General features: G+C 49.6%; 1 protein-coding gene across 10 annotated transcripts in view; it reads left to right on the top strand.

The window, feature by feature from the left end:
• The window catches only part of MTMR14 (myotubularin related protein 14), a 44,303-nt gene extending 27,756 nt beyond the window's left edge, over positions 1-16,547 (top strand). For 4 of the 10 annotated variants that reach the window (XM_084765889.1, XM_084765887.1, XM_084765888.1 and 1 more), the window contains 10 exons: positions 215-281; positions 742-827; positions 1,147-1,223; positions 1,449-1,485; positions 3,532-3,599; positions 4,391-4,449; positions 4,565-4,703; positions 5,345-5,524; positions 12,921-13,076; positions 15,949-16,547. In XM_084765889.1, coding sequence (XP_084622015.1) covers positions 215-281; positions 742-827; positions 1,147-1,223; positions 1,449-1,485; positions 3,532-3,599; positions 4,391-4,449; positions 4,565-4,703; positions 5,345-5,524; positions 12,921-13,076; positions 15,949-16,132 — 1,053 coding nt within the window. In that variant the 3' untranslated portion in view covers positions 16,133-16,547. Of the gene's footprint in view, positions 1-214; positions 282-741; positions 828-1,146; positions 1,224-1,448; positions 1,486-3,531; positions 3,600-4,390; positions 4,450-4,564; positions 4,704-5,344; positions 5,525-12,920; positions 13,077-13,917; positions 15,906-15,948 lie in introns of those variants that run through there. The other 6 variants (XM_084765891.1, XM_084765893.1, XM_084765890.1 and 3 more) reach the window with 4 other exon arrangements.
• The last annotated feature ends 912 nt before the right edge of the window (positions 16,548-17,459 follow it).

Here is a 17,459-nt window from a genome sequence, read left to right as displayed (position 1 = left end):
TTGGTATGTAGCCAAGACTGACCTCAAACTCATGTTCCTCATGCCTTCTAAATGAGTCCTGTGGTTACAGGCACATGTTACCATGCACAGACAGTGGTTTGGGTGTTTTGTTTTATTTTGTTTTTGCTGTGCTTTTGTTTTGTTTTAGCATTTAAAATTCCGGGTCCTGGTGAATATTTATTTCTTGATCCCTTTTTCTATTTTGCCCAAACAGAGTTGGGACCTGGTGCAACAAACACAAAACTACCTGAAACTGCTGCTTTCTATCATTAACAGGGATGGTGAGTCTCTCCCAGCACTGTGAAGAGCTAGTCAGGAGTAGTGTGGGATCAGCTCTCCAAATCCCTAAACCAAATAGACGTTTTTGGGCTGGATTCCTTCCCAGGGTATGCTGAGAACTTATTCTAGGCCAGTGAGATGGCTGTGTGGAAAAATACACTTGTTTCATAAGCTTGATGAATTGGGTACTATGACCAGGACCATGGAACAAATTCCCACAAGTTGTTCTCTGGCCTTGGCCTGTGCACTCTCATATGCACAACACACAATTATAACAAACAAATGCAGTTAAAAAGAACTTCAACTAAAAGGGATGCTAGAAACCACCCACCTATTTTTAGGATGAGATTGGGGAATAACCTTGGACAGGTCCCTGGGAAAGAGGGCCACTAAGCTGGCCTTGGAGGCCTTTTCATCGACTCCTGTCTGGTTCTCTCATTTGGTGCTCCTATTCCAAAACAGATGACAGCGGGCTGCTGGTACACTGTATCTCAGGCTGGGATCGGACCCCCCTCTTCATCTCTCTTCTACGCCTTTCCTTGTGGGCTGTGAGTATAAATGAGCTGGGTCTTGGGATGAGGGTACATGCAGAGACCCTATTAGGGTCTGTCTACCTTTGGCATCTGAATTTTTGTCTCCAGGATGCAGAAAAGCTGTGGGGTGAGGGCACACTCAGCAGGTGTCATTTTTTCTTTGTTTGTTTTTGTTTTTTTATTTTTTATTTTTTTGCAGGTGTCATTTTTAACCTTGTTCTTGGTTGGGGGTAGGGGGATAGTCACCCAGTCTATGGTGTGGTTTACTCCTGGAGTAAGGAGGTCTGTACTGGGAAGGCAGCTTTCTGATCTTGCCACCCTTGGTCTCTCCCAGGATGGGCTAATTCACACATCCCTGAAGCCTGCTGAGATCCTCTACCTGACTGTGGCCTATGACTGGTTCCTCTTTGGGTAAGTCTTCAAGGAACACTGGCCTTTGAGGTGTGTGTGCATGATGTATTGGCTTTTCTCATGAGGAACAGAGATAAGAAAGCAGTTGGCTCCCTTTGAAAAGTTGAAAGATGTTGGCAGGCTTCATCTGATGCATCAGTGCCAAGACTTAGCCTGGCTTGGTACACAGGTCTCCCGCAGCCCTGGCGTATACTCGTTGACCTCCTCTCTCTTTTTTCCCCCCAGACACATGTTGGTAGATCGGCTCAGCAAAGGAGAGGAGGTAAGTGCCCCCTCATAGACCTATGACCTCACCTTAAGGCAGAATGGCATTGAGTCTGGCTGTCATACTGTGAAGACTGTCTCTTGACCCAGGAGACTCTGATGAGGTTACCATCTTCTCCCCTCAAGCAGCATGGTGGGAAAAGCAAGAGTGCAGAGCCCCTGTGTGGACCCTGGGGCACCCTGTGTACCACAGAGAAAGTTCTGGCCACAGCTGCTGTGTTCTTTTTAGGCTAAGTTTCTTCCTTTCTGCACTTGGCACTGGAACCAGTGTACAGGTTGCTTTCCATGACCCCATGCTCCAGGCTGAAACTTGGAGCTCTTCTGTCTTCAGTCCTGCCGAACCCAGAGTCCCTTCCCTTTTCCACAGTGGTCTGTCCACCCAGGGTTCCACCCGCTTCTCATTTGTAGGCTGCCTCCAAGTCCTCCGTGTCCTTCCTTTTCAGTGTAGTCAGATCCTCTGCCTTGCCACCTCTATCCCCCCTGCCCTCAGATCTTAAGTTGGGCTTGAATGTGTCTCTCCTTCTCCTGCTTGTTGCCTAGGTGACCTTGAGCAGCATGCTTAACCTTGAGTCTCCTGGTGCCTCACTGAGAGATACAGATGCCTATCATGACAGTGTTGGCTCCGTTTCCCCCACCCACAATGTCCTTCTCTCCCTCCCGCTCCTGAGCTTGCTTCCTTCTTATCTCCAGCTTTCTTTTGTTGCTCCCGCCCAGCTGCTCCGTCTCCCTACCAAATCTCTTCTGAGCGTTTATGCATCTGCAGGGCTGCAGAGCTCATAATCCTGTTCCTCGGAGGCCCCATGAACCCTGCCAGAGACAGTCTTTGGCACCGGAATCTGGGTGGAAGGCCTCCTTGTAACCTCTTGTTTGGAGATTTCGTTGGTGCTTTAGGACATTCTGTCCTCCACTCCATCACCCTCCTCCCCAGAGCACCCAGATGCTCCCTTCCGAGAATAAGGGTAAAGATGAGGCTGAGCTGGCAGGGCTGAGAGCCACCCTTCAAGTCCCCCAGTGTATGCAAAGGTCTCTGGTACTGCAGGGCTAGGGCTTTTATCTCCTCACACTACAGACAGCTCTGTACACAACCAGCTAAAAACAGCTCTACGTGCCTCTTTACCCTGTCTTCTGTCTTTGAGGTACCCAGGATCCATTAGCACATTAAAAGGCTCCAGCCTGATTGAACACCTATGTCATTTTTTGTAATGCAGCATTTTCCTATTGACCAGATCTGAGCAACCCTTTGCCTTTTTTTTTTTTTTTTTTTAAAGAGAATCTTCCAGGTCCCTGTGGGAATGTATCAGTGTTCCCTAAGTGTCTCATGGGTTGCACCTCTGGGGATCACTGGTGTGATATATAACCTGTGTGTTGTGCAGGCTAAATAAAGCCTCTGGTTTGTTTCTGGAGGTTCCTGGATCAGGGCACTAGCTGGGATTTGCTCATGGGGATGATAGGGTTGCTGCCAGAGTCAGAGCCTCCTACCTATATACCCACGTCACAGGGAAGACCTGGGCCTCAGTTCCTGAGCACAGCAGGCTCTGAGCCACACCACAGCTGCCCTACCCCAGTTCTGATCCTGTGTCAGGTGCGCCCCTTCCCATGGAATGTCTTTCCTCTTCTGTCCTGCCTTACCCACTAATCCCCTTTGCCAATCAATATATTCTCCCTGACAGCTGTCCTTCCCTGTCAGCAGCTCTCCCTAGGCTCTTAGATGGAAGTGGGAAGCTGTTGTCATTTTCACTGTAAGGTTGAGAACATGTGTGTTGAATTGAAGATTTGAAAGTTCTACATTGGATATCTATGTCTTCAAAGAAGCTCAATGCTTCCTTCTCTAGTCCAGCCATAGGCACCTGCCCAACCCTCTGAGCCCTCTGTATCACCCACATCAGTCATAAACCAGAAGATCCAGCAGAGTCCCTAAAGCAGGTCACTCTCCAAAAGCGGCATCACCAGAGCAGCCAGCAGCCACTTCTGGGCGTTCTGTCTCCATCTTTCCACTGGGGAGAGCTAGCTTCTCACTGTGTTCTGCTTTTTCTCACTCCTTCAGATTTTCTTCTTCTGCTTCAATTTTTTGAAGCATATCACCTCTGAAGAGTTCTGCCTGAAGACACAGAGGTAAGTGGAGGTCAAGGCACTCAAGAGGCACGCTTCCATAATAGAGCACGTCTTGCCATTTATCCTAGCCCTGCACGCTAAAGCAAGTGTCCATGCTGAGGACCTAAGTGAAGAGGGAATGAGTTAGTCGTCTCTAGTGGGGAAGAGCTAGTGATGCTGTAGGAAGAGACAAGCCTGTGGACAGGAGCACTGCTCACAACTGTGAACCTACAGGAGGGCATCTGTGCTGGAGATGGAGCCCAGTGGTACTGTGCTTGCTTACCATGCTCCAGGCCCCGAGTGTAATCGTTGTTACCAAAACAAAGAAAACAAAACCAAACTCAGACTATGACCCCATAGAAACTGAACCATACTCAGCTGGGCATCGTGGTGCACACGTTAAGTCCCAGCATGTAGCAGGCAGACCTGAGTTCAAAGTCAACTTGGTCATCTGCACAGTGGCGCATAAATCTGCTTTCAGCCTGAAACACACAGTCTTGTATGTCTGGTAGTTGCTCAACCTTGGTCCTGTGAGTTGATTTGTCTTCCTTACCCAAACTTTGCCACTTGTTGCACCATAATTGAGTCCCAAATGGCCTGAGATGGTAAGGAAAAGCAGGCTGTTTTGACCTCAGTCTGCTGCATGTGTCAGGCAGAGCCAAGCTGGTAGATCCTCGAAGTGGGTCCTGTACTTGACAGGCGCTGTTGGTGGGACCAGGAGTTGGAACTGTTGTGCAGCCTGGGCAGAGTCAGGAGGGGCAGAGAAAACCACAGCTAGAGCTGAAATGTCCTGCTTGGGGTTGTCATTCTAGGAGGAAGAGTTTGCCAACTCGGGATGCAGGCTTCACTCTGGAAGATATCTGCATGTTGAGTGAGTCCTGGCCCTAGCAGGCTTCACTTCTTCACCACAGCTATCAGAGTCTACTGTGGGCTAGGCTGTATGGGTAATGGGGACAGTAGCGTGCTAACTTTCTGGCTGCTTTCAGAACACAGAGACCGTGGCAGCACCACCAGCCTAGGCAGCGACTTCTCCCTGGTCTTGGAGCACTCACCAGGAGCTGTGGGGAGCTTCACTTATGAGGCTGTGGAACTTGTTCCGGCAGGAGCACCAACTCAGGCAGCTTGGTAAGGAGCCAGACTGGGACAGAGTAAACTCACAGCTGTGGCCCAAGGCCACCAGCCCTAGGGAGCCAGGCTGTAGCCCCAGGAACAAAGAGGGCTCCGACAGAAGGCTTAAGAGTGTAGCTTCATCCCCTGCTGTCTGTACAGGGGCTCAGAGCCCAGCCATCTGGTTGGTGAGGGCCATTGCATGGTGACCCAGGAGCATAAAGGGCTGATGCTCCCAGTGAGACCAAGAACAGCAGTCAAATGAGGGAGGGAAGAGCACCCTGTACAGTGTGCCAGGAGGTGTGGGGGCCATCTTAAAGGAGACAAAGGGTGGGTACATAATGATGGTGAGGGACCTGCTTTGAGGATCCTCCCTCTGAGATGTGGCAGGATCTGTGGCCTTAATATCTTCCTCCTTAGACAATGGCAGAGTTTGGGTAGCACTTGAGAGTGAGAGAATGGAGCAGTTAGCGCACCACCAAGGATACTGTTCTCGTGTGTCTGAGGCTGATGGGCCAGTGCATTTGATACCTTTGCCCCTCAAAGCCTCAACCCTTGTTGCCTGGGAGAAGGCCATGAGCCTACTGTGTTTGACATTTTCCCCATAGACAAAGTGACGCTGGGGTCCCAGCTGTGACAGCCTTGCTCTTCTGCCACAGGAGGAAGAGTCATTCATCCTCCCCACAGAGTATGCTCTGGAGCCGTCCACCGCCCTCTGAGGACCGCCTACCTTCCCACCACGGGCTGGCTGAAGCCAAGTCTTCTAGCTCTTCATCCTCAAACCATTCTGACAGCTTTTTGGGCACAGGCAGCAGTCCTCTTGAGGTCCCCAAGCCCAGGTGAGGAACCTCAAGGGGTAAGGAACCTGCTGGAGGACATGGCTAGCCGTCCTCCATTAACACAGTTGGAAGTGGAGGGGGGGCTCACAGTTAAACTGGTATCTCTATCTGGGTGCGTTGGTACGTGCTTGATGGGGAGCAACTTAGGAGCTGAAGGAAGTGGATAGCTCAGCAGGCCCTCGCTTTGAAGGATTGGTTGCTTTTGGGGCACAGAGCCTTCATTGGTTTGTAAAAAATATTGGTATTGCCTCCTAGTGTGCTGTGTAGTACATGGGCACACATCAAATGTAATGATTGCTATGTGATGGACAGGTCTGCCACCAGGTGTCTCCTTTGTAAGATACCATCCCTCTGTGAACTGCCAATTGTTATTCAGGATGAGTCTGGACACTCTGGCTTCATTATGTCTCTCACATTCCATGCCCACATTGATGGAGAAGCTAAAACAGATAGGGGCCAGCCAGCTGTAGAAAACCACAGCAACCCAGTATATACTGAAAAAGCATCAACTGAGACAGGACAGGTGTGCTACAGTGAGGCCTGGGTAATCTAAAACTGAGTGTGCACCAGGGCTTATGAATAAGGAGTTGCTCCGGCACTTGGGGAGAGCATTCCCAGCTGATGGTGCCACTTTGTCCATCTCACATTCTAAAGAAAGACTGAGTGCGTTGATTGCTTTCCTGTCTAAACCCTGGAGAATTCCTAGCCCTTCTGAGGAGCCCAGCAGAGCACTGTGGGGGCTTGAGATCACGAAAGGGTTAGCAGAATGTCATGAGCTCTGGAGTCCTGTTTGCCATGCAATGTCCTTGTAGCTTTCTGACTCAGTTTCCTCCTTGGTAGCAGGCCTGTTAAAAGGTTAAAACTTCTGGTACCCTCCTTCACTCTGGACAAGAGGAGACAAAGCATCCTCCTCAGAGAGGCAGAGCAGATGAGTGGTGGGCCAGCATCATGTGTCCTCACTGCAGGCAGGCTCTTCATCTCATGCCATCTGCAAGCGCTGATGGATCTGTTAGGCCCCGACTATAGCCTGTAGGAGACTGATGGCTGTGACCAAGTAGAACCAGGGCCAGGCAAACAGCCCACGTTGCCTGTGCCTGTGACCCCTTATCTGCACTTGGTTGTTCTTAGGGCCACTCTGGGGTTGTAGTAGCACTGTGAGACTCTTGCTATCCAAGATAAGGCTCTTGCTCATGGTCCCTGCCTCCTTTTCTGTCTGTATAGCTCCACTGGGTTTCTTTCTGGCAGGAAACCGGAAGGTTCTATTTGCCATCTAGGCTTTGCCCCAACTGTACACAACTCCCATGTTGACCTGTCACTTTTCCCCACATCCACTTCTTTTTTTTTTTTTTTTAAGATTTATTTATTTACTTTATGTATATGAGTGTTCTTCCTGCATGTACACCTGCAGACCAGAAGAAGGCATCAGATCCCACTATAAATGGGTGTGAGCCACCATGTGGTTGCTGGGAATTGAACTCAGGACCTCTGGAAGAGCAGACAGTGCTCTTAACCTCTGAGCCATCTCTCCAGCCCCACCACATCCACTTCTTATCCCCTCTGCTTCCCCAGCCACTGTCATAGCTTCTTTCACTTGTGTGATTTTTTTTTTTTTTAAACCTTCATATGGCCATAAAGATCCTTTCTCTGGGAAGCTGAGGAGTGTTAGGGATCTGCCTTCAACTTCCAAGCCCTACCTCAGATCTATGAATCACAGCCAGCCTCCAAAGAGAAGCCTGCCCTGGGTGTTCTCCTGGCTGTGCTGGGCCTTTAGCCAGGGCACACCTCCAGGGCACAGCCTGACTCCTCGGGCCGCATAGCCCATCTGATGGGTAGACTCTTTCCTCCTTTTTAGCAACTTACAGGGAAACAGCTTCTAAGATGTGGCCCAAGACCAGGCCAAGGCTAGCATGGACCTAAGTGGGGACTGGGCAGACAGTCTGTGGGTAACTGCTGTGAGCAGTCTTCTGCGAGCACCTTCCTAGAGCCAGGGCCAGCTAGCCAGGCAACACAGCTCTTTAATCAGATGTCTGCTGCCAGAGGTTTTGAGCGACTACACTATTCTGATTTGGAGCATTCTAATTATGTATTTCCATTAACATTAAAATTAATTTAGTCTCTTTTATCTTAAAGTGCCTGAGGGATCCTGTCATTAGCTGCTCTGCCTCTTAGGTAACAGTAGCCAATCAGGTCTTCAGTGCTACAGGCAGTTCTGTGTGGAAAACAGCTGTAGGAAAGCTGTCTGACCGCCAAAGTCACTGCTGATGGGAGTGTACTGGATTTTCGCGTGTGCTCCACATTCGCTAAACTTGTCTCTCCTAAAGCAGGACCCGATGAGATGAGAGGAATCTGAGGCTTTGCTCGGGAAGTGAGAGGGAAGTTATGTGAAGTGTTGATGCTTACCAGGCTGTAATCTACATTTCTCATTGGCTAGACAGTGAATTTTTGGCTTTTTCACTGCCATTGTATTATCAGCATATGTGCTGACTTCCGGCTTAACTAAGAAGTCACCCTGCTCCACCTGGGCATGGCCTTAATCTTTGCTCTTATGTCCCCTTAGGAGTGAGGGGTGGGGGCTCTGTCACAGTGCTGTCCATGACCAAGGGGGATGGTGCCACCACTGAGCCCAGCTTGATGTCAAGCTGCCTGAAAGGCAGACTGAACTTGGCTGAGAGATACCCAACAGCCTGGTTGAATAGCTAAGTAGCAACACAGGAACTAACCTCTCCTGCCCAGTTTGCTGCTCCCCCAGGCACTGCCACCTGCTCTTTATAAAGCAGCGAGCTCTATCCCGAGCTCTCTTTATACAGCAGAGAAGACTGCCTGCGCTGTGCAGCACATGGGTACTGACATATCTAAGGCAGTCCCAGCTCCAGACCTGGGGGAGAAAACTGAGCCCCAGAACTTCTCCTTTAGCTAACGTAGGAGTGCAGGATCCTTGCCTGGCAGGCATGCACACGTGTAAAACAGTGACAGGCCAGTTGCTGAGCGTCCCCTCCTGGATACTTTTGCAGAGGCTATGGGGCCATTCATGAGATGCACCCCAGGCTGCCTTTATGATTGGTGTCAAGAGGGTAAGTCTGGATCCAGTGACATAGCCCCTCAAAGTCTAGGACTTGGCTCAGATATTCCCTTCAGGTCACCTGTTACCCAGAATGGCTTTCCTCTCTCTAATCTGTAGTCAGAAATTTCAGACAGGAAACTACTTTCAGACATTCTATGACAGCATGTTTAGTTAAGATGCTTTCAAAAAGCAATAAGGGAAACAGAAGACAAGTGAGAAAGTTAGGCTTATCAGGGTCCCAAACCTATTTCCCTGCAGTTCCTTCTTGCTCCCCTCTGGTCAGCTTTCTCCATCGTGTCACATTGGCTGCTGGCAGCTCCTGAGAGCCCCCACACCCTGCCCTTGCTTTCCTTTCTCACATGAAGGCCTCTTCTTGTAACCACTTTGAAGAGCTGTGTGCTTTGCTCTTGTGAAAGTCGTGTGCCCATTCCTGAGCTACTGGCCTACTCATTAAGAAGCAAAGTCAGCAGACACACCTTAATCCCAGCACTAGGGAGGCCGAGGCAGGTACAACTGTCTGAAGACAGCCTAGTCTACATAGTAAGTCCCAGGCTAGCCAGGGCTACACTGCGAGGCCTTGTCTTGGGGGAGGGTGGGTGGGAAACAGGTTTGTTTTGTCTTGTTTTGTTTTTAAGGAAAATTGGCTTAGAATGGGGTTAGGCCAGACCTGATTTCAGTCATAGCTTTAGCATTCCCAGCTGTGTGACTTGGGTGTGGGTGTGGGGGGCGGGGAGTCACTTCCCTCTGAGCTCAGTTTTCTTTCAGTCATTTCGTAAGCAGGAACATTGATTCTGAGCCCTGTAAATAAGGGTGAAATGGAGTAATGAAATAAGGTATCCATCATACCTGGCATGATAGATACTTGTTCTTTCCACAGATGCCCAGAGACTGCAGCTGGGTTTGGTTGGTTGGTTTGTTTATAAGGAACTGTTATTATGACTATCTGCCAGCCATGTCAGGGCACTGGACAGCTGGTGGAAGGCCAAGCCCGATGCCTCACTGGACCTTATTCTTCTCAGGTTTCGGATAACACTTATTGTATCCATATTTTTATGTCTCCGTGCCTGCCTGGTGTCTGCCAGGAGGTAGGGGCCTTGGCTGGGGCCAGATAAGAGACTTAAAGTATTGCCAGAAAGCCACTGTCCTGTGCAGAGGCTTAGGTCCCTCAGACCCGGGCCTCGGACAAAACTCCACAGCTCCACTCTAAGGGCGGCTTGCCCGTGTTCTTCTGGTGCTTGAGCAAGAGAGCAAGGGAGGCAAAATTCAGACTTCTTTCTTTGCAGGCTTTGTTGAAGGTTGTGTAGCCAGGGCACTGGGCCGCAGCCTTACTAAAGCTGGTAAGGGCAACCCAAACCCTGAGCTGACCACAGGTCTTCCTTCCTTCCCTCATGCAGGCACAGGTCCCTCCAGAAGGATGCTTGTCTTTTGTCTCTAGATATTCCTCTAACCTGCTCTAATCCAGCTATTGGGTGTTGCGTGTCTCCCTTAAATGCAAGAGCTGAATGGTCATTTTACATAATCTATTCTTTGACTTAAACCTTGGGTAGGAAGATCTTATGTTCATTCTTGAAAAATTAGTGTCTCTCAAGAGTGGCTGCTCTGGCCGGGCGTGGTGGCGCACACCTTTAATCCCAGCACTCGGGAGGCAGAGGCAGGCGGATCACTGAGTTCGAGGACAGCCTGGTCTACAAAGTGAGTCTAGGTCAGCCAAGGCTACATAGAGAAACCCTTTCTTGAAAACAAAAAAACAAACAAAAAAAGTGGCTGCTCTGAGCATGCATGGTGGCACAAACCTTTAATCCCAGGACTCCAGAGGCAGAGGCAGGCAGATCTCTGAGTTCAAGGCCAGCCTGGTCTACAAAGTGAGTCCGGGACAGCCAAGACTACCAGAAAAACCCTTTCTTGAAAACTATTGAATATACTCAACCTAAGGCCTTGTTACTCACAAATAAGGTTATCTTTAATTCATTTGTATAGAATCTTGTATATTGATGCAAAACAAGTTTAATTTTGATACATTGGTATAGAATTCAAATTTAAAATTATTCTCCACACACATTATATGTGTTTCTATTCTGAGGTATTGAACCCATACAACTCAATTATAATACAAAGTTTACTTCCAGTACCTTAAAAGTGGTATTGCAGGCTGTTTAGGATAAGGAAGTGATACGAGCTAGTTGTTAGGTGAGCAAATCATGGTCATGTCAATTATTAGTCTATTTTTATCAGAAGAATATATATCCTAGGTTTAACAGATATATATGATCCTATAGATAGATAAGGTAAAATAGATAAGGTCTTCAAAACAACAAACAAAAACAAAAGAGTGGCTGTTCTCTGTCCTGTCGGAGGGATACCATCTTGCTAGTCCCGCTGCCTTGTCTGTCTGACAACTACTGGCCATGCTTTTAACTGGTGTTGCCTCTGGAAATCAAAGGGCATTGACTACCCTAGGGCATCAGAATGCTTAAGGGCAGTGATTCCCTGGGCTAGCCTCCAGGGAATGTGCTTGGGGCATGAGAAATGTCATGGCATTCCTGGTCCAGGAATGTCTCATCTTCCCAGCTTCTCTGCTCAGATACTCCACCTATTGATTCCCCAATTTTCTTTGAGTCTTAGAATCTGTTTCCCTGTAAGTTGCTAAAAAAAAAAAAAAAAAAAATGGGGGGGGGGGGGAGAGAAAGTCTACCCATCAGACGGACTGTGGGGACTGAGGAGCCAGGCTGTGCCTTGGAGGTGTGCCCTGGCTAAAGGCCCAGCACAGCCAGAATACCCAGGATAGGCTTCTCTTTGGAGGCTGGTTGTGATTCACAGGTCTGAGGTTTATCTGTGTAGAGACCAGGAAGCCTGCCTTCATGCATCCTTGGGGCTTCCAGCAGATAGTATACCATTTCCTGGTCTCATGTCTAAGGATACCACACTTTGCCTAGGGTCACCACAGTGATGAGTTGGCAAGGCTCAGTTTTGCAGGCATTCTACTTCACAGCACTTGTAAGGTGGAAAGCCATTTGTGTTTTTCCTTCTTTCAAGGTGCTTTTAGTTCAGGACAAGTCTATGTAGTAAAACCTGGGTTCGAAAAACCTCTTAGAGAGCTGATGAGATAGATGGCTCATGCAGTTAAGGCACTTGCTGCCAAGCCTAATGATCTAAGTTCAATCCCAGGGATCCACATGGAGAGAGAGAGAGAGAGAACCAAACACATAAATGCAATGTAAAAAGGAAACTTTGTGTGTCTTGGTATGGCGGCTTATGCCAGGAAGCTGAGGCAGGAGGGCTGCTACAGATTCAAGGCCAACTTGAACTGCATAGTTTGTTGCAGGCCTGTTTCAAACGGATCACCAGAGCTGTACTTAGGTCACAGTTGCTTGACAGGTGGAGGGGTGTCCCCTCAGGATCCAGTGATGCCAGCAGCTAAGTAGGGTAAAGTTTTTTGCTTCTGCTTCCTGGCCCTGTTTGTGGATCCTTGTGGGAGCTTTTTTTCTACTCTGAGTTAAACAATAAAATGTCAATCTTAGGACTTGGGAGGCTAAGATAGGAGGACTGCTCAAGTTTGAGGCCAACCTGGGCTATGTTGTGAGCCCCGGGCTTGATGCCAGACGCCCACAGGTCAGCTGCTGTCCAGGACAGAGGAGAACGCTTAGCTGTTGAGTGGGGAGGAGGTGGCAGCACTGCTTCCCAACTCCCAAATCTCCCTCTGTCAGAAGAGGCCTGATAAAGCTGTCAGTTTGCAGCCTGATTTGATTCATCCCTCCCCTCTGGGCATAGCCATGAGTTTGCTCTGTGGTGCTCCTGAGTACAAACTTTGGCTCCTGGAAAGAGCTGCAGAGGAAGGGACCTCAGGGCTCTGTCTGTTCACTCTTCCATCTAGGTCACCACCCTCCAGTTTCTAAAAGGCTTGTCCTCCCTCCCTTCTCACAAGAGCTCAGGGGCCCTGGGTTCCATGCTATACAGATGCATGTCACAGAGAGGGTAATTGCCCTTGGGGCCTAGCTCCAGCCTAATCTTCCTGTCAGCTACTGTTGAGGTGGTACTTAACTGCATCAGCCACTAGGAAAGGCACATCTGCCACAGGTTGCCTTGGCTTTGTTCTTCGTCTTTGGCTTCAGTATCTGCACAAAGCACTGTCCTCACAGCCCAGCACATCTTACAGTTGTCTTTCTCAGTCACTCAGTTTTGTTTGCTCTTTTGGAGAAAGTAGTTTGCTTTCGGCTGCTCCATCAGAACCTCACAGTCATGGCCCAGGACCATTGTGTTGCCCACCCTTCCCCACGACGCCCCTGTCAGGCATGTGACTGACTGCATCATCTCCCCTCTCTCTCCTCTCTGCCCCAGATCAGTGGACCATCCCCTGCCCGGATCCTCTCTCTCCACAGACTTTGGCAGCTGGCAGATGGTAACGGGCTGTGGCAGTATTCAGGAACGGGCTGTCCTGCACACAGACTCCTCTCTCCCTTTCAGCTTCCCGGATGAGCTCCCTAACAGTTGTCTGTAAGTGTCTTGCTTGAGAAGGCAGGATACTCCCCTGCCCATGTCAGAAACTGGAGAGTGATCAGGAGTGAGGCCAAGGCTGACCTGAGGGAGCAGCTTGGGGTCTCTACCCCTCCCTCATTTGTCTGTAGCCTGTGGGTCCCCAGGGTGTGAAGGCCGCCTGTGGCTTCTCAGAAAGCGTGTTAGGCTTCATGTTCACTCTTCTCGGCTTCTAAAACCCCATCCACAGATGTGTCAGGTGTACCCTCAGGGAAAGCTAGCTGGACTGTAACTATAGAGGATGCTATTTATATGTGAGGCTTTGCCTGACACAAGAATCCTTTGAAAGCAGAACAGTGGGGTAGGAAGGTAGGTGTATGTTGGAGGCCAGAGCAGAGTGACCGTGGGTTAGCCTGGGACCAAGAGTTCCCTTCTACCCCGCTTCTCCAATTTTGCCTCAGGACAAAAATAAGGGTTGGATGGCACTGCTGGGTCATATGCCTCTTTCTCTTGGGAAGCCACACATCCCCGTCAGCTTCGTAGCTGGTAGATGTCAGGCAGGAGAGAACCTCCAGTGCCCTGAAGAGTAAAGCCTACTCCTCAGATGTAAGCCTGCCTTCTCACCTCTAACCATGTCAGGATGGCTTGAAATATATCACTACTTTTGGAATCCAGTTCACAACACTCAGCCCCTTGCTTCTGAATGGAGGCAAGTTACTCTGGAAATGGAAAAAGATGAATAATAGTCCCTCCAGGCCCTACAACTGGGTGGTTCACCATAGGGTTTCCTTATCCGGGCCTCAAAACACAAAGCTGGATCTTAGATTAATGGTTTTTGGTTTTTGTTTTGTTTTCATCCCAGGTTGGATTAGTATAGTAGTAGCCAAAGGTCACCTTGAACTTGTGATCATCCTGCCTTTACCTTCTGTATGTGGAGATTACAGGCATGTGCCCCCAAGCCTGGTTTATGTGGTGGTCTTGGGGATGGAACTTGGCATTATCCATGCTAAGCAACGACTCTACCAAGCAAGTCACATCCACAGCCCTTTTCTGGAGGATAAGAAGTCCTTAGATCTTTTTTGTGAAGAAGTTGTCTTCAGCCAGAGTGGTGAAAGGATCCTCTAGAGACAGCATGGACCACCTCTGCCCTACTTGTCAGCATCCCTCACCTCACAGAAGCAGGCAGCTGCTGCCCCAGATCATCCAAACAAACAGCGTATTGTATAACCAAAGCCTGAGGCTGTCTCTGAGCTCCTAACCAGCCCCCCAGACCTGGGAACTTCTCAAAAGGACAAAAGATTCTGTGATGTCAGAGTCCCTAAGATTATAAGTTGAATCTCTCCCCATTCCTTGTGAAGACACCCTTGCACTTTGTTAGGAGGAAGCAGTATAAATCCTAGCCGCTTTGTTTTCCATCTGTGTCTTGATGTTCTCAGCCCTGACTTTGCCAAGCCAGCTCTTGAGAGAGACCGAGGTAGCTATACCAGCTCCATTGCCTGTTCGTGTCCTATGTACATCAGTAGCCTGTCTCAGCTCATCATCTTGTCTCTAAACAAATTGGTCTTTGTCCCTTCTGCTTTCTGAAGGTGGAAGGCCATGTGAATACACATGGAGACCCCTGGATATCCCTTGTATAGATACAGAGACATTCTTAACTGAAGCTTAAGGGATGCACATGGCCTCCAGCCTGGGAAAAGCCTGATTAGAAAGGAAGGTTCAAGGACGGGTTTCTCCACACAGGGCCAGCAGAGACTTCAGGGCTGCTCCTGGGTTGCAGGGGTTGGCATTGCCTCAGTTTCCTTGTACTGCTGTGGGGTCTGTTTGATTTTGCTTTGGCCAGAGCCTGCTGCTTCTCTCTGCCTCTCAGATGACTCGACTCCCTACCTATTTCCCTCTGGGCTTGTCTGTCCTCTATTCCCAGACTTGCATCTGTTTCCCCAGGGCCTGGGCTTATTAGGAAGTGGGCACTTGATGTTGCCTTGGACAGGATCTTAGAGACAGATTCTCCAAGGATGGCTTTCGGAGGGCAGAAACTTGGGATGAGTTAGTGGTCCTTGTTAGTTTTCATGCCGTGGTGGGTGGGCTGTGGACATCATCTAGGTCTGGGGCTCTTGAAGAGGGTTCTCCAGCCAACCCTCTAGCAGAATGTCTGCACACACCAGACCTTGAGTTCGGAGGACAGATGCCCAATGAAAACCTCAAGCCTCTTCTGTTTTCAGACCCTCTGGGGCATCAGCCAACCCCATGTGGAATTCACACATGGATGAGCCTGAGTTGTGTGTGTTCATTTCCCTTTTTGACCTGTAATTCCAGACAGTGGAGGGAGGCTTTCTGTCTGCCATGGCCAGTGTCCTACCAGGGAAGGGAAAAGAATCAGAGCAATACCTTTCCAGCTGTTTACCTGGGAGGTCCCGGGACTGATGGAGCAGCTGGAGCCCACTGCTGCGCTGGGAGGTCCTTCAGGGCAGCTGGATTTCCCAAGGCCAAATCTCCTCACAGGAGGTGTCCAGTACCAGCCAAGAAGGCTATAGCCTGCTAGCAGCTGAAACCTATTGCCGTATCTTGGGGGTGGGGTCTCCTTACTAGTAGACACAGGCTTGTGCTTCAGTGTTTAGAGGGAATGGGAGCCAGGGGGTGTTGGAGGAAATACACCACCACTCACTTCCCCCATCATCCCTAGGATGGTTGTTTGCCCAGCAGAAAATAGTCTCAGTGCTCCAGTAAAAGTTGTTCTGCAGTGGAAGAGTAGACCGAGCTGAAGTTAACTGTGTAAGGGGAGAGTGGGGCCACAAGCCGGATCCTAGCTCTGTGCAGCTGTGGCCTCTCCTTGACTTAGACGGAACGAGGTTGTGGCTCCTATGGTGATAGATCCATCTCTTCTTGTTCCCTGCAGACTTACCGCCCTGAGTGACCGGGAGACACGGCTGCAGGAGGTGCGCTCGGCCTTTTTGGCTGCATACAGCAGCACAGTGGGGCTTCGGGCAGTGGCCCCCAGCCCTTCTGGTGCCATCGGGGGCCTGCTAGAACAGTTTGCTCGTGGTGTTGGGCTCCGTGGCACAAGCACCAGCGCCTTGTGAAGCTACTATCCACAGCCATTTCCTGCCCCTGTCTCAGCTGAGCCCTCAGTGGAATCAAGCCATGCCTGGCAAAGGGGCACTTGGAGAGCAGGGGAAATGTCACACCCCCTTCTCTATCATGCACATGGCAGCCCCAAACCTGAGCAGGCCTGAGGATGGGATTTTTTTTTTTTTTTAGCTCCCAACCTCCTGACTGGTGACCACTCTCCCTCTCATCACTGCCTCCCACCAAACCTGGTTTTTGGGTTCCTGTCGACTCAGAACTATGGGGTTTTCTTAGCGCCTCTTGGGGGCCATAACACCAGAAAAGACCCCATTCTACAATTTTTGTTTCCTGGGAGGGAGGGTCACCTGCACTGAAAATGAGGCAATTTCACACCAATCACAAAATAAAATCAAGGTCTTTTTGAATGGCTCTTCTCTGGCATCTCCTGGTTGTTACTGTCATAGAGCTGCTCAAAATCTTACTGTCTGTCCTTGTGCGCATAAAGGATTTGAGTCTTTAGGGGGGAGTTATAATGCAGGAAAAGCTAGACCTGGGTTTGTCTCTTGTTCTTTCTGTGCTAGGGAAAGAAATCAAGGCCTTTTGTATAAGCAAATAAATGTTCTACCACTGAGCCAAATTCCCAGCCCCCATCAATCAAACCATGAATTCAGGCCATAGGAATTCATGAGACTGAGGTGGGAGTAGGGGTCAGTAGGCCTGAGTGGACTTGACCACAGCCAGCTGTCCATCTGTGCAGGTTCTGGGGCTCCTCACCCTTAGCAGGCTCTGAAGCAACAGTGTCCTGGATAGGAGACCTGAGCTTCTGTGCTGGGGAGACAGCAGTGGGCACACAACAGGGAGGGAGCTGCTTGATGAGTGTCAGGATTCAAAGTCCTCAAGCGCAGGTTTCATAGAGTTCTCCATTTGCTAACCCTCCTCCTCACATCCTGTACTGGGGCTGGAGCCTAGGGCTTTGCATACAGCCAGCAGGTGCTGTACCAATGAACTGTGTCCCCAGAGCCCTGATCTGAGAGACCATCAGTGTCAATACCCATCTTAAGGTACCCCAGTAGCTGCTAAGGGCCTTAACCAGAAATATTAACTTGTGCAAGGTTACAGAAATATTAAGAGGAAAAATATAACTTCATATCCAGAGACGAAGGTGGGGAAGGAGATGTTGAGAGCAGCTCAGAATCAGGGGTGGCCAACTCCCACCTGCCACGCCAAATATTTCAGAACCATGGATAGTGCCAAGGTTTTTTTTTCTCCCGGGCTCTGGTGGTGTTTCCAGAGGATGTGTAGGTCAGAGTTGGGGTCCGGGTGAGGTTCCCGACCAGCTCC

The sequence above is a fragment of the Acomys minous genome (assembly GCF_964271855.1).
Source record: "Acomys minous genome assembly, chromosome: 17".
In the NCBI taxonomy this organism is placed as follows: Eukaryota; Metazoa; Chordata; class Mammalia; order Rodentia; family Muridae; genus Acomys; species Acomys minous.
The sequence above is the reverse complement of the archived record's forward strand: the minus strand, read 5'-3'. Positions and strand labels throughout refer to the sequence as shown.